Source organism: Engystomops pustulosus, chromosome 7 (genome assembly GCF_040894005.1).
Source record: "Engystomops pustulosus chromosome 7, aEngPut4.maternal, whole genome shotgun sequence".
In the NCBI taxonomy this organism is placed as follows: domain Eukaryota; kingdom Metazoa; phylum Chordata; class Amphibia; order Anura; family Leptodactylidae; genus Engystomops; species Engystomops pustulosus.
Genome location: NC_092417.1, coordinates 156,571,218 through 156,593,486, shown reverse-complemented (window position 1 = coordinate 156,593,486; position 22,269 = coordinate 156,571,218). Strand labels below are relative to the sequence as shown.

Below are 22,269 nucleotides of genomic sequence, written 5' to 3'. Positions count from 1 at the left end.
AACACAGCCCGGTCTCTGCCATGCAGAGGGAGAGCTCTATGTGCATGGTTGAACAATTTAGGAGGAGAGGATGTGCCAGCCTGACTTCATAGCATTAGCCTTCAGCATGAGAAAAATACAGGGGTCCACTTTATAATTGAATAAGGTAGGATCTGCAGTTTAAGGGATTCTGTTCGCCTTCAGTATGTCAGAGATACAATCTGTGGACGTAAAACACTGAATTCTTTTTAATATTGTCTCCTGGGCTAAAATGATAGAACAGGTTATAGCTGATCTATCAGCACATTATCAATATTCTTGGCTTGGGAAATCCCAGGGTAAAACCTTGGGATAAAACCAGTCTTGCTTCTCTCCACTGATCATGAGCACTTACTGCTGCATTCAGACCAGTGACCACATCTAGCAGAACAGCAGCCACAAATCTCTTAACACTTCAGAGTTGCCTTCAACTCTGACCTTATGATAAGTACAAGGTACAAAAGTTTAATAAGCCAAATCATACTTACGCTTTCATTTGCGTTGAGAGAGAAGTTAATGTCCGAGACGCGATCAAATGAGACACTGGAATAGAAAAGAGTTGTATGCGCAACCAAGCAAATAAAACACTGCAGAGAGGAGTCATTGTAGCCTCAATATCTGCAGCACCTGAGCTACCAACATCAAACCTTACATGGGGCGACACTGACTATCCTATACCCCCACATCCTGCACCCAGAGGACTGAAACTATAGACTTCCATTGTGTCACTGCTGATTGCACATTTAGTTGTAGGACACAGGAAAAAATGTATTCAGTGATTCTGCCCCAAGCTAAAAAGCTGTACCTCTGCTGGTCCTGTACAGATGAACAGTCCCCAAAGCTTCCGGGATGTGAATTACTAACCAGGCGTGTTCAATGCAGAAAAAGACTAATGGCCGGAAGAGACTCTGGTCCAACAGACTTGGGCCAGGTTCACATTGCGTTTAACGGTCTCCATTGTAAGGCTACGTAGGGCTAATTCCCGAGAGAAGTGAATGGAAGTCACTGATTGGCTGAGGTTTTGGGTGTCTGTTATATGGACAATGAGGTCACTGTACTTTCCAGAAATTGTATCCAATATTCGAAATGGTGAAAGCGTGGCAATTTCCAAAATTTTGGTGCTATTTTCTGTAACAGGGTTCAACTCCGGGAATAACTTTTTTGTTTTGATAGTTTTGGCATATAGTGATGCAGTGATTAACACATTTATATCAGTTCTTTTAGACCTTCAAGGGTACTTTAACCCTTGGGTGTCTGATCACCCAATGACAGGCACAGGAGTTTAGTATAGACTCCCGGCTATCATAGAAAGCAATGCGCCCACCGCCCCTGATGACCTCACAGGGGACAGGATTAAATCCAGTATGGCCCCCGGGATGTCTCCAGCAGCTTGCCATATGCCTTTACATGGTTAACAGCCACGATTGGTGCCAGCATCAACCGCCAGCATTGCTGGTGGGTGTTTGCTGTCATATGCAGCAAACACCCACCTGGTACGGAGAGGTCTCACCCTTTAAACCCTCTCCATCCTCCTGCTCCCGACGTGCGCCATACTACTACGGTGCACGTTTGTAAGGGTTTAAAATACATCATCATCAAAATCCATCATGATAAACCAGTGGCACTTACTGTGGCTGGAGCTATGAGTGATTGCAGAGAGCACAGAGCACAGCAGTGTGACCTATGATTACACAGAGCTCCAGGGACAATACATAACACTGGTGTGGTAATCTTATTATATTTTTTTTTTTTAACCATGGCCTCCTGACTTCTAAAATCAAACTTTTAAAGTTATGCTTACGAGATTTGAAGGTTGTTACCCGAGTGCCACTATACCCTCACTGTTAGACGGTCTCCTCCTTTGCTTCCTCAGTACTCTCCCCACAAAGTGCTCCAGCACAGTGTAACAGCCTGTGAAGATATTGCACGGAGGGCCTCTGGTAACAACCCCCAAAGCCCTTTTGGCTCCTTAGCATAATTTTATTAGGTGATTTTAGAATGATGCAGTCCATGGACAACAAATATAAAAAGATGACCAGTGTCACGGTGCCTGTATGAGCAAGTGTCCCTGGTTTATCATAATGGATTTTAATGGTACCAGAATAATAAAGGTCACAGCTGGAGTAGCAAATTCTTAAGAATGATCCGCAAAGTGTTGGGTTAAATTAATGGAACAAACTTTATACTTGCATGTTAAGAAAATTTTTTTTTTACTCAATTTTAATATAACCCCATACCTGCACCAGTAATGTGAATGCTTTAAAAGAGATTTGTGCAATACCCTCCACCATCTACCCAATCACAGAATCCAATGGCAGTGAAGGAAGAGGTGGCACGAAGGAGGACACAGCCATTAGTATGGTTAACAGCTATGCAGCTTTTTAGCAGCGTTAAGCTAGGAAACCCAAAACCCCCAAATCACCCAAATCAATTTACCACACGTGGATTAGTAATTGTGATTCTGATGCAAGCTGAGAAACCGGTGCAAAAGCAAGAATCACCAGACCCCCTCCCCAAAGCCAGATGTTAAATAAAATCACGACACAGAGTCATACTCACTTCCCAATGTCATCTTGGTCGGCAAACTTCTCATCATTGAAGCCAAACTGGTCAATAAAATTGGACGTCATTTGTTGCATCTGATAATCAGAAAAGGCCTGGCAAACCCAGGACCAACGACAGTGGTATAACATATATTCTAGACTGCTCCTGAAACAAGCTGTTCATTAGATTGGAGAATCAATGTGATGCTGTGGGCAATGGCTAAGAGGCTCACTGGGTGTCCTGCTGTGTCCCAATAGCTTATGGAACAATAAGCACAACTATATACCATAGTAACTGTATAATCATTACAGGTTAAACGCTGGGAAACTGCAAGCAGCAAGACCCTCATTTATTCACAGCAACATAGATGGGATTTCTAGAACTCCCACATACTGGGGGAGATTTATCACTGCTTCTGCGCTGGTTTCTGGTGTAGAAAAAGGGATTTAATCACAATCATTGCGCAGTGGGAGCTGGCATAGTTTTGCCCGCCAGCCTAGGCTTCTTGATCCATCTGTTAAGGCCGCTATCTTATGGTAAATTTCCCCCCGTATGCGCATGTGCATGTGTGTATACGCAAATGAAAGATTTACAATACATCTGCTTTTGTATTCCCAAAATAATGCCAATTAAATAGGGGGAAAAGTTTGAACATCTAGTGATTTGCAAGAATAAAAGAACAGAAATGTAGCCAAATAAGGGAAGGCCTCATTATCCAAAATATTTTGGCATTGTTAAAGGGTTTGTCCACTTTTAGCAAATAATTTGTGTAATGTGTGTGTAATGAAAAGTTTGTTTTCCAATATACTTTCTGTATCTTTTACACAGTTTTCCAGATATCTGCTTGCCGTCATTCCGTTTCCCTATAAACACCGGTTGCTGGTCATGTGATGTCACACGTGCACAGCTCGTTAGGTTGTCTCCTTATAGCACAATTTGAGTAATTTGAGCTTTGTTCTGTGTGACATCACATAACCAGGGACTGGTGTTTATAGGGAAACGGAATGACGGCAAGCAGAGATCTGGAAAACTGTGGAAAAGATATAGAAAGTATATTGGAAAATTGTATCAATGTTTTGCTGAAAGTGGAAGACCCTAAATTAAATTTAGATACCAGTAACCACGTTCAAGAAAGACTGGTGTGACTTTAGTGATGTTTTCAGCCCTACTGGAGCCAACAGAGCTGAGAGATACAAGCTCCCTCCCCTTGTTGTGTATCTGGAGCATGTAAAGTGTACAGCAGTCTAACACATCACAGAACATGACATCTGTCCTAACCTGCTGTATGGAAGAATCCTGTGAGAATCCTGGATCTTTGAACTCTATTTCATCATCACTGGAGGAGTGGATGTGCCGCGTTGTCACCTGAGAAGACAAAGTTGTAGTCACACATGGGGGCTCACCTGTAGTTTTGAGTTCATGAATGTCTTGTTCTGCTCTCCATCCCAGAAAAAAATGCCTCTGAGCAGAGGACTGCTCCACAATGTGTATTTAAGGACTTGAATTATCTTTAGTAGTTATCTGGCTTGTGTGCCTTGTATATGCTTATTTAGGATCCAGTTTAGTGGCTGGCATCAAGGACTGAAGCTCAGCTCCCATTCAACTGTATAAGAATGGAGCTGCAGTACCTTTTACTGACCACTACACAGAACAGAGCTGGAGTTCAGCCTCTGTTCTCTGTATACAGGGAAGAGAAGATTATTTAGGGTCATATTATCAAAATTATTATTTCAGAAAAACCTACAAACAAAAAGAAAATGTAAAAAGTGCAAAAACCTACTAGATCTACTGTGTTCCTTTTGTTTGTTTCTCCTAAGGAACTCGTGCAGAAAGACTCCCATTTTTCCTGAGCTTCAGTTGGCAGTTCTGCAAAGAAGAAGAAGAAGATGAAGCATTTGTTCTGGAGAATTGCAGCGGAGGACCGCAGTCTCTGCCTTCCATGAGGCATCTGCACTGATCTCACACCGAGGACCTGTCTTATAGGCAAGTTAATAATTTCACATATGTGAAAGGCACCTTTAAAGAACCACAAGTAGCGGCCGTTAGCTAGCCACAAATACAGTAGCTAACTCACAGCCACGATAGACGAGAATTGTGCATGGGCACTGTGCCACAGCCGGGCGGCCGCTCCGCAAGCGATAGAGCAGGTCCTATTCCTGCCCTGATATGTGCTATGGCCACTCACCCTTCACCTCTCCTTCCATCTCACGGGGCTTTTTGAACTCTGATATTAATCACCTAATAAGCCAATTAACTGCTCTAATGTCAAGTGGTTGGTGCCAGACTGTCTGCTCCAGCCTGGCAATCCTCAACTGACGCCAGGGCCGAATTCGCATACTGGATATCCAGGTTCATCTATAAAAACAAAGACCAAGTACCTTTAATTAGTTGATGTGCTAGTGTATTGTTTGGCCCCTTTTCAATACTGTGGACTATACAATTTGCAATTCTTGTCAAGTGTCCCATGTATCCGTACCGCTGTCCTCCTTCTGACCTACAGCAGAAAATAACAGCATGTATTATACACAGACAGCTTCACATTTAAGAAAAAATATGGGATTTTTTTTTTTTTTAACATAGAACAGCAAACTGTTACATAGTAGTAAGATATATATAAAAAGACAAGCAAAATAAAGTCTAGTACGCCTCCAAAAGGTGAACTATGGAACAGATTTAAATTGACAAGTTCCATTTTTATTTTGGCAACCATAAGATGCAGATAGAAGCAGGAAAATAATGCTTCCGGAATAAAGTGGCAACAATACCTTGAATCTGCTAGAACATTTTACTTTGCGTCCACATTTATGGTCTTCATACATGGCCCCCAATGATGGGGAACAGGCAGACATGACATGAGTGGAATTATTCTAAATTAAAGTACTTACTGTCGCTTTTCATTCAAGGCCCATGCTTCAAGTATTCTGTCTATTAAGTGGCATTTCAGAAAGAGCTGCAAAAGAATCATAAGACATGATGACATTGTTGGGGCCATTAATCCATTCTAATTGCACACAATGTGAATAGTGAGGCGGAGGAAACCTACATGTTTTAATAAGATGTGTTCTCCTACAGCGTTCTGCTCGCTATTCGTGCTTTCTGTATTCTCACAAGGACTGGCGAGAATCAGGGCGATGCAGATTTCTACTTGCGTGTGAAGAAAATTGTTCCACGTGTATTTGAAAAACATATCCTAAACGAGAAAAAACAAACAAGAATTTACATAAGAATACATAAAACTAACGGTAGTGGGGTGTTCCTGTAACACCGTGATAGATTATACTTGCTGTCTATGGTGTAGGTAACTTTTGGAAGGTACTGTCCAATTGGTCATCCAATAATACAGAAGATACGAATTAGGGTACATTCACACCACCTATGTTCGAGTGAACATACAGCTGCACAATGGAGAAGAGGAGGGGCGAGTGTTGCTTATCCCTCCCCTCTCTTACACTACATATTACACTACATATTACACTACATATTACACTACATATTACACTACATATTACACTACATATTACACTACATATTACACTACATATTACACTACATATTACACTACATATTACACTACATATTACACTACATATTACACTACATATTACACTACATATTACACTACATATTACACTACATATTACACTCTGCACAGAAGTTTCAGGAGCTTCATGAAAGCAACTGCAAAGAGTGACTCTGGCTCTAATAGCGTTGTCTCGAGGATGAAAAATGCAGCTGCTTTCACCCAAAAACAACGCCACCCCTGACCATGGCCGGCCTTGCAACTAAGCTTCATTTCTAAACACTACCGACGGTAAGGAGAGGAAAACCCTTTAAAATAAAGCAGCCGTGTTTTTAAACCTCTGGACAGCCTCTATAAAAACCAATTACAACTTACCAAAATGACGCCTATAGTGTTCAGCTCGATGAGATCCATATTGATGCTACGTGTATTGGTCTGTAGTAGACTGGCTATAAGTCTGATGACGTGTAATCGGGTGTTTCCTACAGGCGGATCTAATACTCCCCATGTTGTCTTCATCACGTCCGTCTACGATAAAGATAAAATGGGATCAAACAAAAATGTACAAGGATATGATGAGCAACAACCATTTAAGAAGGGAGAAAAAAAATAGTTACTTTTGGGGGGTCAAGAAGGAGCTGGTGAAAGGATGGAAGCTTTTCCTGAATGGCAGTCAGTACTGTTCTGTTAACCGAAAAGGCAGGATGGTTGAGGCCTGGAGGGCACAGGTCTATGTGACCTTCAAATCTAAAAAACAAAAATAAAGAAAAATCACTTTTGTTTCTCAGCATTCACATGTAATGCAAGTTTTACAGTGACACAATCTTGAGAATTCAAAGACCCCCATCCAAACATACCTCCCCCTGCCCCCCATAATCCTCTCCCCAGTCCCTTTCAATATATGCTAAATTTATATTAAACAGTATGTTGGAAAAGTTGTACTAAATGATCCTAAAAGATCTGACCTCTTACCAAATAAGAGGTCGGATCCACACATCTCCTGCGCTGGCAGTCGGGTATATTCAGGAGGTGGCCAGCGCTCGTCTCTATGCTCTGGCCAACACTCCCGACACTCCTCCACCAATTTTCCTGTGCGCAATTGTATCCAGTGTGCAAGCGGTCTCAGCGGGGACTTGTCAGAAGCCATCAGCATCGCATACACTGCGCAATTGCGACCAGCTTACTGGGCCACGCAAACTGGCAGCAGCAACGGCCAGGCCGCACTTACAGGCAGTGTCTGCGGGGTGATTTACGGTGCACGCACCGGCCAAATGTTTATGTTTACTATCTGGCAGAGCACAAGTTCTCACACTGGAATCAGAAAGCTGTACCTACACAACCACATGATCTGTAGTGACATGAGACCAGTGACATCAAAGCTGATGGGATTTGGAGAAGAGGAGGTGGTGGTGGTACAGTGGATGGAATAATGGCTGCCTAATACTGTAATCACACCCTGCATTTGCAGGACAATAAAATGCAAGTTATACAATGATGGTACAACAAAACTTAGCAGGTAGGAACTCTGATTAATAGCAGAAGCATGTGGTGTGCCCCGAATGATGTGAAATTCTGGTGTGACAGGTCCTCTTTAACCCCTTAACGCTGAAGCCACTTTTCACCTTCCTGACACGGACCATTTTTTAAAATCTGACATGTGTCTATTCAGTGGTTATAACTTTGGAACACTTTAACATATCCAGTTGATTTTGAGATTGTTTTTTCGTGACACATTGTACTTCATGCTGGTTGAGAAATTTAATAAATATATTTAGTATTTATTTATGAAATAAATGGAAATTTGGCAAAAATTTTGAAAAAAACTATGTTTTCCAAATTCAAAATTTTCTACTTTTTGGAAAGTTGGTCATATCACTAAAATAACTTGATAACTAACATTTTCCATATGTCTGCTTTAACTTGGCATCATTTTTCAAACATCTTTTCCTTTTTTTAGGATGTTAGGAGGCTTATAACTTTAGGTGCAATTTTTCAGATTTTTACGAAAATCATCAAAACCTACTTTTGGAGGGTCAATTTAGTTAGAAGTGACTTTATAAGGCCCACATGACAGAAACCCCCCACAAATGACACCATTTTAGAAACTACACCCCTCAAAATATTCAAAACAACCTTTGGGAATTTTGTTAACCCTTTGAGCGTTTCATGAGCGTGAAAGATAAATGAAAGTGAAATTAGAGAAATGTAATTTTATCTTACTATAGATTCATTTAACACTAAAATTTGCACCTTCACAATGGGTTAAAAAGGAAAATGCATTTTACAATGTTGAGGGCAATTCCTCTTGAGTATGCCAATACCCATTTTGTCACTGTACCCTGCTGTACGGGCACAGGGGGGCACTTGGAATGGAAAGAGCGTTGTTTCGTTTTTGCAGGGCAAATATGGCTGAAAAAGTTTACATGTGTCAGGATGCATTTGGAGAGCCCTAGTGGTACCAAAACAGAGGGGAACCCCAACAAGTGTCACCATTTTGGAAAGTGCACCCTTTGGAGAATTTAGCAAGGTGTAATATGTGTATTTTCCCCTACAGGTGTTTGCTTCAATTAGGTCCCTAAAAGGAAAAAGGTGAACATTTTCCCAAAAAAGTCACTTTTACGGCTAATTTTTGTATCCCATAAGGCATTAAAGATGAAACAACCCCAAAAAATGTGTACTAGCATTTCTCCCGAGTATAAAATTGCCCCACACATGCAAATAAAATGTTGTATGGGTACGCAGTGAAGCTCAGAAGGGAAAGAGGGGCGTTGGCCTTTTAGAAGCCAAATTTGACAGACATCCTTTACATGTGTCAGGATGCATTTAGAGAGCCCTAATGGTACCAAAACAGAGCGGAACCCCAACAAGTATCACCATTTTGGATAGCACACCCCTTAGAGAATTTAGCAAGGTGTAATATGTGTATTTGTCCGTAAAGGTGTTTGATTTAATTAGGACTTAAATAGATAAAAGGTGAAAATTTTCTTATAAAGGTCATTTTACTCCTAATTTTATATAGCCACAAGGGATAAAAAAATGTAATAACCCCTCAAAATGTGTAAACCTATTTCTCTCGAGTGTAGAAGTACCCCACATGTGTATATAAAATGTTGTATGGGCGCACAGTAAAAGGAAAGGGGAATGTTTGCCTTTTAGAAGCCAAATTTGACAGAAATGTTTGACATGCATTTGGAGAACCCTAGTGGTATAAAACAGATAAGAATCCGAAAAGTGACCCTAATCTTTGAATGCACACCCCTTAGAGAATTTTGCAATGTGTTATATATGTATTTGCCCGTACAGGTAAATGATCCAATTAGGCCCGAATCATTAAAAAGGTGAAAATTTTCCTATAAATGTCACTTTACCCCTAATTTATGTAAGCCACAAGGGATAATATATTAAATAACCCCAAAAAAGGTGTAAACCTATTTCTCCGGAGTGTAGAAGTACCCCACATGTGCATATACAATGCTTTATGGGCGCACAGTAGAGGAAAAGAGGGATGTTTGTCTTTTAGAGGCCAAATTTGTAAGAAATCCTTCACATGTGTCAGGATACATTTGGAGAGCCGTATTGGTACCAAAACAGAGGAAAACCCGAAAAGTGACCCTAATTGTTGAATGTACACCCCTTGGGGAATATAGCAAGGTGTAATATGTGGTGTAGTGTAATACATGTGGTGAAATGAGCATTTTGAACATATAGGTGGTTTCCAAATATGATGTGCAACGGAGTCCAAGATGGAAATTGCAATTATTTCTGGAGAGTTCAGTGCCCGCTATGTGGCGCCCCTTATGAGATAATGGAGGGGTATAGGGAGCAACGGGACATAACAGTTGTTACAATTATTCATTTTACCGAAATTAATTCACAATAGGTTGGGCGTGAATTATGAATGTGTTGCGTATAAGGAGGTAGAATATACCAAGGGACCAACTAAACTTTTGTCACTCTGGAGGTGTCGCAGGTCTCTTAGTAGTATGTAGTGTCCATCCTTAGTATATAGTGTCCATCCTTAGTATATAGTGTCCATCCTTAGTATATAGTGTCCATCCTTAGTATATAGTGTCCATCCTTAGTATATAGTGTCCATCCTTAGTATATAGTGTCCATCCTTAGTATATAGTGTCCATCCTTAGTATATAGTGTCCATCCTTAGTATATAGTGTCCATCCTAACTCCTCTTTTGGAACAGACTCTTTATTGAGTCCTACCATTAGAAGCAGCAGAATTCACCGGGAAAATGCTGTCCTGGCAAAACACAGGAACATCTAAACCAGAGGTACTGGGGCCCCGTCCTTCTTGTCCCAATATTAGTTTCCTAATATCTTCCTCTTGAAAACGGAGAAATGATACGGCAGGACGTGCACATTGGAACAGCTCGTAAGAGTTGTACAGCATCATCTGTACATTGTGCACGGCCAGCACTTTTGTACCAAATCTTCGTTTTAGTAGGGAAATTATCACCAAGTGTTGCTCTTATTCAGCCTAGCGATGCCCATTGTGACGAATATTGCTGCTTTTGGCTGGACCAAATCGACCAGCAAATAGCGGCAAACATGGACAGAGGGGGGCAACAAAACCCCTCTGGACCGCAAGGCAAAATTGGTGGCTGTCAGGAACAGCCGCCACCCTGCCCCGATCACCGTGTCTACAGACATAGTGACCGGTATTACTGACGTCATAAGTAAATTCGCTGCTATCGGCTCGTCTGAATTGATGAGCCAGTAGCAGCGATAATAAACTGGGGGGGTGTGGGGGCGACGTAACCCTTCTGGTCCATGGGGCAGGATGGATGGCTGTGAGGAACAGCCGCCGTCTTACCCCGATCAGTGAACAGCCGCCGTCTTACCCTGACCGGTGTTGGAAAGTCACTACCCGCCGCACCGTTCTATAACAACGCTCGTTGGGAATAGGCTATACAATCTTTTTTTATTTTTTAAGCAATTTAGACAAATAAGGGCTTATTTTTTGCGAGACGAGATGCACTGTAAAAAAAACCTTAATTTTAGTGGGTTTTTAGCTTATTGAAGAAATTTTATTAACTTTTTACGTGTGGAGGAAAATAAAATCTTCAATTCTTGTTTTGGATTTTTAGCATTTTTTTTGGGGGGTTGTTCACTGTAGCATAACAATAATATATTATCTTCATTCTACGGATCACTACGATTACGCTGATACCTCATTTATATAGTTTTATTTTTATTTGTCCAATTTTATTGAAGGAAAACTAGAATAGAAAAAATTGCATTTGTTTTAGTATTGCCATTTTTATAGCAGCATAATTATAGTATTTTTTGGTTTACGGAGCTGGTTGTGAGCTTATTTTTTGCGTGACAAGTTGCTCTTTTTATTGGTATCATTTTGGTGCTTGTAACTTTTTCGGATCACTTTTTAGAACATTTTTTGTAAAGCAATTTGATAAAAAGTTTTAATTTTTGGCAAGTTTTTTTTTTTTTTTTTTTTACCACGTTCACCGAGCGGGTCCAATTATGATTAGGATTTATTGTACAGATTGTTACGGACGCGGCGATACCAAATAAGTGGGGTTTTTTCGTGATTTAGTGTTTTTTATACTTTATTACTTGTGTAAAGGGAAATGTGGTGTTTGGGGGGACTTTCACTTTCTATTATTTATTTTTACTGTAAAAAACCTTTATTTATTTTTACTTTTTTTACATTTACTGACATCTTAGCTTGAACAAGTGATCTTCTGATCACTTGTTCAAGCTCTTTTACAGGTTACACAGTGCAATACAGATGTATTGCACTGTGTAATGTAAGACACTGAGCATGCTGCGCATGCCCAGTGTCTTACAGCCGGGTCCTGCCAGGAGGCAGGGACCCGGCACCGAGAGGAGGATCGCGCAGCCCCGGGCACCGGTAGTCCCGGGGCTGCGATCGGAGGAGCGGACCCCCCCGGTAAGCGCCGCGGGGGGGTCCGATTCACATTTAAATAACTTTAAATGCCTCTAACACACCGCGGTCAGCGCGACCGCGGCGTGTTAGGGGTTAACACCCGCGATCGGAGAAATCTCCGATCGCGGGTGTTAGAGGCGGGTGTCAGCTATAACATATAGCCGACACCCGCAGCTTCTGGCCCCGGCTCCGTTCAGGAGCCGGGGCCAGAAGCTTGACGTAATAGTACTGCATTTTGCGGGAACGCACCTCCCGCGATGCAGTACTATTACGTCAAATGTCGGGAAGGGGTTAAAGGGTCTTTGGCCCTTTAATAAATCAAATGCTTTATACAAGATTTTTCTTAAAAAAATAAAATAAAAAAAAAGTAGCAGCACATACACCAGCAGGGGGACTGGAGTAACTTTACAACTTTTTTGCAAAGTTAAAAAAAAAAAAAAAAAGTGATAAATCTCCCACACAGACTTCAGACTGTTTCAAGGGTCCTTTTGCTTTATGTGCAGGGATCATTCCATTTTTTTTGTAATTTTATATAAGAAGGGTGGAGTGGTAAGTACAAATATAGAAGTCTAGAAAAATGCGATTTTTTTTTTTACTTAAAAGGGAGTTATCCGAGACTTGCAATAAATTAGCAGCCGGGCTTGGGCGAGCTTGTTTAAAAAAAAAAAAAATATATAAAAATTAAACAATTAAAACTTGTGTACTCGCCTACTATGGTCGCTCCTGGTGTTCCATATATCGCTGATCTGTGCCCGTTTGTTTACAGGGGCACGGAATCTGTGCTCAGGTAGCTTCTAGCCAGCAGAGGTGGCCAGCCCTCCCATCCGTCCCAATCTCTCAGCACTGTAGGTCGGCAGGAAGCTCCCCGACCACAAACGGGCACAGATGAGACTGACTGCAGCGCGGGACAGCAGCAGCAGATGCGGAGAGTACACTTTTTTAAAATCTTGCCTCGGCCGGGCTCCTGATTTATTGCAACTCTCGGGAAACCCCTTTAACGATAAGCTAAAAGATTTGCACATGTAAAAAGGGGTTGTACCAAGTCTGCATGTAATCTATCCCCAGGACAAATCTAATGGGTGGGTGTCAACACCCGAGCAATCCAGAGAACAGGGGTCCATTCTCACTGATAGACGGGTGTCTACACATGCAAGAAGTGGTTAATACACCTTGTCAAGTGGTTTGCATGTTGTCACAAATGGATGGAGTGGCTTGTGAAGCATGCGTCCTGTGGAGTGTAAGAAATATAGAGCTACGCCATCACTGGCATTCCCATTCACTGCGTATGAAAGTGTCTGCTCAGACATTTCTGACACCCACACATTATTAAAGTCTAATCAAAGTGAATTCAATCAATAATGCACAGTACATGGCCTGAAGGGATGAGCAGGACTCATTTTCATTTTATTCCTGGTTGAGTCATACTCCTTCCTTCAGGCCCTGCACAAGGCAAGTTTAATGAATCAGTTTTGACTGGAGTGTTCCTTTAAATGAAGCTGCAGGACACACGATTCACCTTCCACTCCACCCACTACATTCACACAGACGTATGAAAACGGCCGTATCCATACCGTACCGTTTTTTTTTTACGGATTACACACGGCCACATTCATTTCAATGGACAATACGTCTGACCATTTATATTGCCATTGTTAACTCCGTTCCGTACCGTACTGTACACTGGCCGTATAAAAATATAGAGCATGTCCTATTTTCTCCCGTATTTCAGTTCCGTATGCCCTAGAAGTCTATGGGGACGTATAAAATACGGGTTACATACGTTCTGTATACGGATGAAAAACGTCATGTAAATACGCCCCGTAAATACGGGACTGGAGCAATCATACGGTCGTGTGAATGTAGCCTAAGGCACGGCGGGCCCACTGGCACGGCGGGCCCACGGCAGCGCGGGGTAACGATAGGGGTAATACGGGTAACGATAGGACATGTCCTATCTTTTCCCGGGCTACGGAGCGGTACGGTGCCGCACCGTACCGCTCCCGTAGGGCGCCGCGAGCCCATAGAAGTGTATGGGGGACGTATATCCGTTGCATATACGTCCCCCATAGAAGTGTATGGGGGACGTATATCGGCCGCATATACGTCCCCCATAGAAGTGTATGGGGGACGTATATCGGCCGCATATACGTCCCCATACTGTAGTGTGGATGCAGCCTAAGAGAAAGGAGCCCAAGATTATTTATTTTTTTATATGTTACAAGGCTACAAGCAACCATGACATTGGTTATTACTTAGTAATACTGCAAGTTTAATGATACTCTTGACTTTCAGGATTGTTTAATGTAACAATTTGTTACATGCTCTGTAAAATTCTGAAATAAACTTTAACACAAAAGAGTGAATATTCTGGACTTACGCTGGCCTTCTAGTTTCTAGCAGGGTTAGCAGGATTTGGATTGCACTGACAATAGCGGACTCATTCTTCTCTTTTAAAAATATATTTGACAATAGCTGTTCTAAGATTTCTTGCCTGCAGAGAAGGAAACAAAAGTTTATATATAAAAAAGGTTAAAAAAAAAAAAAAAAAAAAAAAAAAAACACTACTAAACCATTTTTGTTCAATACTAAAAAGTCTATATAACCAAGTCTGTCTAACACACCGCCTCAATATTAATTCCTCTTGAATTCACCAAGATTTCTGCAACAAAACCTGCTGAATGTGTTCACACCATAAACAGCTTTATCTGAAGGAAGCTATTCATTGGTCCACCAATGGAATTAATAGGTTTAGGAAGCAGGTGTCTTTCTGCCAGAGATCATCAATGACTCCAAGACTTGGGGATGCAATAAGAAGGAGAAAAAGAAGGTGCATGGTAACAAGCATGTCAGTGAGGACATTCTACCGTCCTTTGAGCTTGACATGCTGGAATTGCCTGGAAAAATAAATAAATAAAAAGCAGCCAGGATCGAGGTGAAGCGGAGTAAGGGAGAGTATGTTTTGTTTAATGTTAGTTAACTTTAGAGGTAGATTTCCTTTAAGAGAAAACTTTACACATTCATCTCAGTTAATGGTCAGCAGGACACCCATCTCCAGGTAAAAGATTCATTTTTAACAAAAACCTTATAACAATTATTCCGACACACAGATATGAAAGGTAACGACTTAATGATCTTGTTGAGCCCAGATATTTACATATTCATGAGAAGTCTCCAATACATTGACACTACATACTTTTCTAGAGTAGCCAGTAGAGGGTCTGGATCTGGGCTGTTCTGGACTTGTAACATCTGATCTCTACTCAGACGTATGATTTCACAAAGGGACTGTGATGCATTTGAATGTCTCTGTAAAAAAAAAAGTTGGAAGGTTGGTACACACTTTATGCCACTCGAGGGTTAGAGGTAAATGCCATGACAGTAACCTGCTCTCAAGCAACACATCCAAAGCCAAATAGCCGCTTCCTTCTAAAAACAGGACCATGCCTGACCATGGTTTGCGATGGTATTGCAGCTCCCCTGCACATAAACTAAATGGAGCCAAGTTGCAACACCAGGCACTAATCTTGGTCAGATGTGGCACTGTTTTGGGAAGTAAGCAGCCATGTTTTTCAAACCTTCATGTTTACAAAAGAAGGTTAATTGTTTAAAGTTAAAAAGGTATTTGCCACTTTTATAAGATACCCTTTACTGTCATGCGAATAATCCCTGAAGTGATTCAGCAGTCATTGTGTGCGATCTACTCTACGCAATTCTTTGTTTACATCTATAACCTCTGCTGAATTGGAGGAGCTGGGGCATCAGCATTCTGACTCATCCAGCTCTTCATCAGTGAGGAAGGATAGTAAAAAGAGAGTGGAAGACGCCACAAGGTTGGATGGGAGCAGAGAGAAAGGAAGCCCTGTATAGGCAGTCCGACTTAAAGGAGGTGGTCCACTTTCAGCAAATAATTCATATGGTTTGTGTAAGCAATAGTTATACAATTCTCCAATATACTTCGTGCGAATTCCCCAAAGTTTTATAGATCTCAGCTTGCGTCATCCTATAAAATGCTTCTATGTTTACTTCCATGTGATAGGAACCTGCCCATGGTCATGTGATGTCACACAGGTGCACGGCTCGTTCTACTACACAGCTCTGATTACTCTGATACTAACGAGCCGAACCCCCCAATTACAAACGAACCTCTCTTTCCACTGACCTATATATGCAGACACATGTCTAAATGGAAGATATTTCTTCAAAAGTGGCCAACCCCTTTAAAGGACAGCCCAAGCGTTGCCGTTTCTTTATACTTACATCTTCATCCTGAGTGGGGTGAACTAACTCTACAAGTCTCTGAATTATCTTCTCTTCATTTAACCACTGCAGAAAAATAATATATAAATAAAATGATAATATAACACACAAGTGAGTGAAAGTACAACTGGAATACAGAAATTCTAGGGCTAGGTTTTATTTAAGCAACTAATGTATTCACTTTATTTGTGTAGAACTGAATTTGTTGTCTGCACAGATGAATACACATAGAACAGTGTAAGAAAAAGCTGTACAAGTATTATGGTAGACCAAAGGATCACACATAGAGGACTAGCAAATTAGCCTTCAAGGGCACAAGCCACCAGCTAATTTATATGGGGCTTCTCAATATTCCCCCCACAACACAATAGCCTAATGATACAATCCTCAACTGCACAAATTGCAGTTTTTACACGGATTTTGGTCCAGAAAAAATCTCCTGTAAAATGCAGTAGCATTAAATTGAATGTGAATTGGTAGAAATTCATGCAAATCATGCAATTTTTTTATGAACAAAAGTGAGTGAGTGTTTTACAATTACTTTTCTTGTGCGTTCTTGCAAATATTTGTATTTACATTTAATTTGCATTTAATTCTATGGTAAGCATGAAAATCTGCAACAAAACCATACCATGAAGCAGGTTGGATATAGATTTTTGCTTGAAATTATGTCTGATCAGGTAAAACAAAATGGGCAGGAATAATTATTAACAAAAAAAAAAAAAACACATGCATGCAAAAAAATCTGCATGAAAAATCTACATAAAATGCACTGTATATGTGAGAATTGGATGAAGATTATTTGCATGACAATTGGCAATGTATGCAGACAGCCCTAGATATTTACTTGTTCGTTAACTTTCTTCAGTATGGAGATAAGACGCTGTCCGGGTGTAATTTTTCCAGCTTACTGCAATGAATGATCTTTCCACAGGATAAGGTATCAAATATCAGAAGTGTTCGACTCTTGAGACTCCCAATGATTAGGAGACTTTCGCTTACTCTAGTGCCAGAAGCGACATACTGAACTGGAACATATCTGCAGCTCAGCTATACACCCGAGACTTGTAGTTACCTTACCCAGACACTACACAGAGCAGGTCTTTAGCCTTTAGTGTTGTTTCTGGCACCAGCGGAAGCTCTAAATGTTTAAACCCCCACCCCTGCTCTCATATGGATGCCCTACCCTATAGATATGTCAGCAAAATCTTAATTGCCAATGACATTTTCACTAGGCTATTATTGGGAGAGGGTTACATACTTCTCCTTGCTTACCGCTAGCCCCCCCCCCCCCCTTTACATGTGCAGATGCGTTTATAAGCCAAAGTAAAATGGGCTCAATGCAGTAAAAGCTAGCCCTCACATTACACAAGTGATGTCACAATGTAAAGGCTTAATGCACCCAACACAGATACAAAAATTATTTGGTCACTAGATTGCAGACACCTTTCCACCCCAACCACACCAGTATAATCGGCAGCTTACATAATAGAAAGTCACCACCTGTGCCAACCCCAATCCATACTGGAAAAGAACTTACATTTAGGACGTCTTGTCTTAGTTGTGGGGGCTCGATACACGTGAGAAGTCTTAGCAGCAAATCCATAATAGCAGAGGTTCCTATGTGTTTTATGATCAAGTCAACAAAATCATCTTTTTTCTTTAAAAAGGCTACAATCTGCAAGAGAAAAAGGAGGATTTACACAAATGGCCAGAGAAAGTCATGGCATTTTTTATGAGGGGCAATGGTTTTTACACTTGATTTCTAAAGAAAAACCTGAATATTATCCCTTATATTTCAGAGACCATAATGACTGCGACTCAGCCTTCACCCATTATAGTTTCAGCAACTCAAATAGTTTTAAAACTATTAAACTCTGCTGTGGGCACAATGAAGCAGTACTGATCTTAAAACCCCTTACCGTTGTGTGCCACATATCAGCTCCCGCTGTATACAAGGTGGGCCCACTGGTAACACCTGCTGTCGGGGCTGGCAACGGTCAAGGGTGTTAACCATGTAAAATGCCTCAGGCAGAGCCCCCGGAGGTGGTTAAATCCCAGCTGCAGCGGCATATTAGATTCGATAGTCACCACCCTTTGAGGTCATCGTGGGGGCGGTGATCGGTTACTATGACAGGCTCAGGTCAAACAAAGACCCGAGGCTGTCTTGTTTTAACCCATCTATTACATTGTGTGATGTGCACACTGTAATAAATGATGTAAATATACTGCAGTATACGGTAGGATCAGAGAACCTAGTGTTAAAGTACTGTAGGGGGTCTGAAAAATAGTAAAAATTAAAAAAAAAAAAAAAAAATTCATCCCCATTCTCTAGTACCAATATAAATAAACAGTAAGAATCAAACATGTTAGGCATCACCAAGTCCCCAAATGTCCAATCAAATTACTTTAATGGTTATTCCTAGCGTTTAAACTCCATAGCAGAATATAGCCCCCAAAGCCGAACATGCCACTTTGACATTTAAAAAAATACATTTTTTTTTATAAAAAGTGATCAAAAGGCCATGCAGTGTTTAAGTGTAGCATTGAAAAAGTCAAAAAATATATATCACACCACCCACAGCTTTGCTCTCCAAAGTATGAAAAAGTTATTAGTGTTAGAAGATCAAAGAATTTTTTTTTGTACAGGAGTACATTTTCTTTAAATGTATAAAAACACAATAAAGCCTATGCATTTCATATCCCTGGGATTGTTACATCCCAAACAATAAAGTAGACTTGTCATTTGGGGCGCACGGTGAAAGTCGTATAAACCAAACTCACAAGAAAATGGCTATGTTTCTGTGATTCAGCACCATACTTTGGTTCTGGACGGTTTGGCAGTGGCTCCTTACATCACAGAACTATAAAGCTTGGAGTCCCATGCCCCGAAACACACAGTTACAGATTCACTGACTGAGAACGGTTGTGCTTTAATCCAAAATCTTACAACAACTATATACATTATACATTTACCTGTTCAGGTTTCCGGCTGATTAAAATGCTTAAAACTTTACTGAAGAAGCTGGCAAGTAATGGATTCAATGGGGAATCGTTTAAAAGGAAACTGTACAGTCTCTTTAGTAAAGACTCATCCTCGCCAAGTCTGTCATTGATCTGTGACACGTCTGAGGTTAGCAACTCACAGGACAAGTTGGGGTACCTAGAGGTAAGAGACATGAACAACTGAATATACCGGATATATGCATTATGTAAAGCAAAGTCACCCAAGATCTTATGGAATATAACTAAACAACGCTGGAGCGATAACGTGCAGCAACATTGCACATTGCAATTACTGAAAAAAATGCCATCACTTACTTGTAGCGAAGCTTTTCATCCATGTCTTGTGGAGGTTCCTCAGTGATGAAAGTCACCAGATCTTCCAAACATTCGGATTTTAATAAAAACTCCACAAGTTTACGATTCTGTGCCTTGCATTCCTGTAAAATGTCCTCCTCGTCCATCAGCTCCTTTAGGGTCACCTCATCTCTCTCTAGGAGGGTGTCTATGTGAGATGAAGAATGCAGGTCGAACTTCCAAAACATACTTGGCTGATGAGAAAAACGTTACATTTCACAAACAAAACCTTGTACAGGAATAAGTCAATGTATATATAGATTACGGATATTAAAGCAGGATAGTGTGGAAGAAGAGGCTAGGGGGAAAAAAACAAAACAAAAACACAACATTACAAATCCCTGGAAAAAGGAGAGCAATAATAGGGAAAGATTAATACATACAAATCTGAAAAAAAGAAAAAGATATTAAAGCTGTGAATGAGTTGGTTAGATACATTAGAGCCAAAGTTATTCCCAGAAATAGCTCCTGGCTTGGGTCCAATTGATACATAGGACCCCCATTAAGCTAGAGCCGAGTAGAAGAGCCCCCTTGGCGTATGAGTAACATATAAGCATGGAATGTCTGTTTATTTGGGGCAGTTGTACAGGTAAACATAAAAGGCCTAGGAATAAACTCCAACCAGCATGGTCATCGTTGGGGGTCTTAGAGGCAAGTATGCAAAGCATGGTGAAATACCCTTCATCCCCGTTGGGGGCAAGAAGCACTCTAATCTTATTTCAGCAATGGTTTCCAATCTATTTGGTGGGAGATGTAGATTTATTTTTAAATTCTTAGCATCAGTAAGACCGTTTGGGGTCTGCACTGAAATGTACAAGCAAAGCTCAAAGACTTAAAGAGGACCTGTCACCCAAAATTTCGGCACTAGGAGCTGCTTACTAAACCTCCGGTAACACTATCCAACACCGCGGCGGGGTACAATGTAATCGTTGGACCGCTCGCAAAGCTGTCCGATGTATTCATGAGGGGGCCGGACCGCTCCACTTGCTCCATAGGGTGGTGGTGATTGCCGCACGTCATGCGCCAGTAACTGCCCCTAACCACGCCCCAGCCCCGCCCCCTAATGAATTTGTCGGACAGCTTTGCAAGCTGTCTGAAGATTACATTGTACCCCGAGCAGTGTTAGATGGCGTTACTGGAGGCTTACTTTACCAAGCAGCTCCTAGTGCCGAAATTTTGGGTGACAGGTCCTCTTTAAAGTGAAACTAACTCCTACCTAGCAGCGTCAATTTGCCAGATTGGCTGTATGGCTACCAATTTGGCAATGTGTCTGTGTTGCGCGGCTGAACAGAAACCTCTTCTCTAGCCACTCTAGAGAGGAAGCTAATAATTAAAGAGGTCGGCCACAAGAACCCAAGGTTAAAGAAAAATAAGGTAAAAACTTTAAAAACCTCTGCCGTGCTCAGACTTGTGCTCACCTGAGCTACGGTCATGTGAATATCGTGTTACCCTGTAAACTTCCACTGTGTGGGAGGAGCCATAGCTCATGTGACCCAACAGCAGCCTCTGATATCCTGTAGCACTACCTCCAGTCGTTCATGTGGAGGAAAGTTTACCAGGGAAAGTACAATATGGCTGACCCTATTAGGGGATTGTCAGCCACAAGTTAGAAATGTTACCAGGGTGCGAACGTCTCAGCCTATGGTCAGTCATTCCGGCAATCACACATCAGAATAATAGTCTAGGCATCTTACAAAGTTCACAATCATCCTTATCTGTGTGGTTTATTTATGCACATTTGGTTATCTGCAAGCTGTATGATATAGAGGAGCTGAGCACATTGTGAGAAAAGATTAAGGATTGTCCATTCCATTCTTAAAACGATAGATGAGTGCAGGAGGTGATCCTTCCCAATTGTGTGTACAGAGATATCTGGCAGTGATACCAGGAGGTTGCTCAATTGCAGAACCAATCCCAAACTCATCTAGTTTCAAAGCATAGAAATAGAAGATGTATAACTAGATTAGTGCAAAAGTTATATTGAATCTTTAAAAAGTAAACTGTTATACGACTGCTGCACTTGCTGCTCTATACCATGCTGCCTGCAGTTAGGACACCATGTACATTGTGCCCTGTAATATGCTGCCTGTACATTGTTTCCTGCATATAAAATACTTATATAAAGAGCAGGAGGAACTGGGCACATTGTACATAACTCCTCCTGCTCTACAACATGCTGTCTGCAAATAGGACACCAAATAGATGTTATATAGTGTCCTTAATGCAATATACACCAATAATAACATGTTAAAAGGAAAGATGAACCGTGCAAAAGCTCACAGCCGTAGGTGGTGCAAAACAAAGAAAAGTTATAAAAATACATATGCACGCACAAGACCGCAAATTGACCCACATTTCGGCTTACAAGCCTTATTCATGGTCTGACCACGAATAAGGCTTGTTAGCCAAAACGTGTAGATCATTTTGCTGTCTCTTACACTCGATTACGTAGTTTTAGAACTTTAAATAAAGAAGTTTTTTTTCTACCACCTACAGCTGTCAGCATGTGCTGGAATCCGTTTCCTTTCTAAACTTCAAGGTGGAAGGCACATTGTGAGCAGGATATTTTCCACAAGATAAAATCCCCCATTACAATTAGGTCTTATTATAACGGTATGAACAAGAAAACAAAACTTTACTTGTCTAAA

General features: G+C 41.1%; 1 protein-coding gene across 6 annotated transcripts in view; it reads right to left on the bottom strand.

Moving 5' to 3' along the window:
• PPP6R3 (protein phosphatase 6 regulatory subunit 3) overlaps window positions 1–22,269 on the bottom strand; it is a 42,119-nt gene that overhangs the window by 5,689 nt on the left and 14,161 nt on the right. For 2 of the 6 annotated variants that reach the window (XM_072118517.1, XM_072118518.1), the window contains exons 4-18: window positions 19,583–19,815; window positions 19,238–19,424; window positions 17,802–17,939; window positions 16,262–16,327; window positions 15,198–15,310; window positions 14,382–14,495; window positions 6,700–6,829; window positions 6,458–6,610; window positions 5,606–5,752; window positions 5,448–5,512; window positions 4,941–5,056; window positions 4,343–4,428; window positions 3,841–3,927; window positions 2,578–2,675; window positions 507–561 (exon numbers count right to left, since the gene is read on the bottom strand). In XM_072118517.1, coding sequence (XP_071974618.1) covers window positions 507–561; window positions 2,578–2,675; window positions 3,841–3,927; window positions 4,343–4,428; window positions 4,941–5,056; window positions 5,448–5,512; window positions 5,606–5,752; window positions 6,458–6,610; window positions 6,700–6,829; window positions 14,382–14,495; window positions 15,198–15,310; window positions 16,262–16,327; window positions 17,802–17,939; window positions 19,238–19,424; window positions 19,583–19,815 — 1,788 coding nt within the window. The remainder of the gene's footprint in view (window positions 1–506; window positions 562–2,577; window positions 2,676–3,840; window positions 3,928–4,342; window positions 4,429–4,940; window positions 5,057–5,447; window positions 5,513–5,605; window positions 5,753–6,457; window positions 6,611–6,699; window positions 6,830–14,381; window positions 14,496–15,197; window positions 15,311–16,261; window positions 16,328–17,801; window positions 17,940–19,237; window positions 19,425–19,582; window positions 19,816–22,269) is intronic. The other 4 variants (XM_072118519.1, XM_072118522.1, XM_072118520.1 and 1 more) reach the window with 2 other exon arrangements.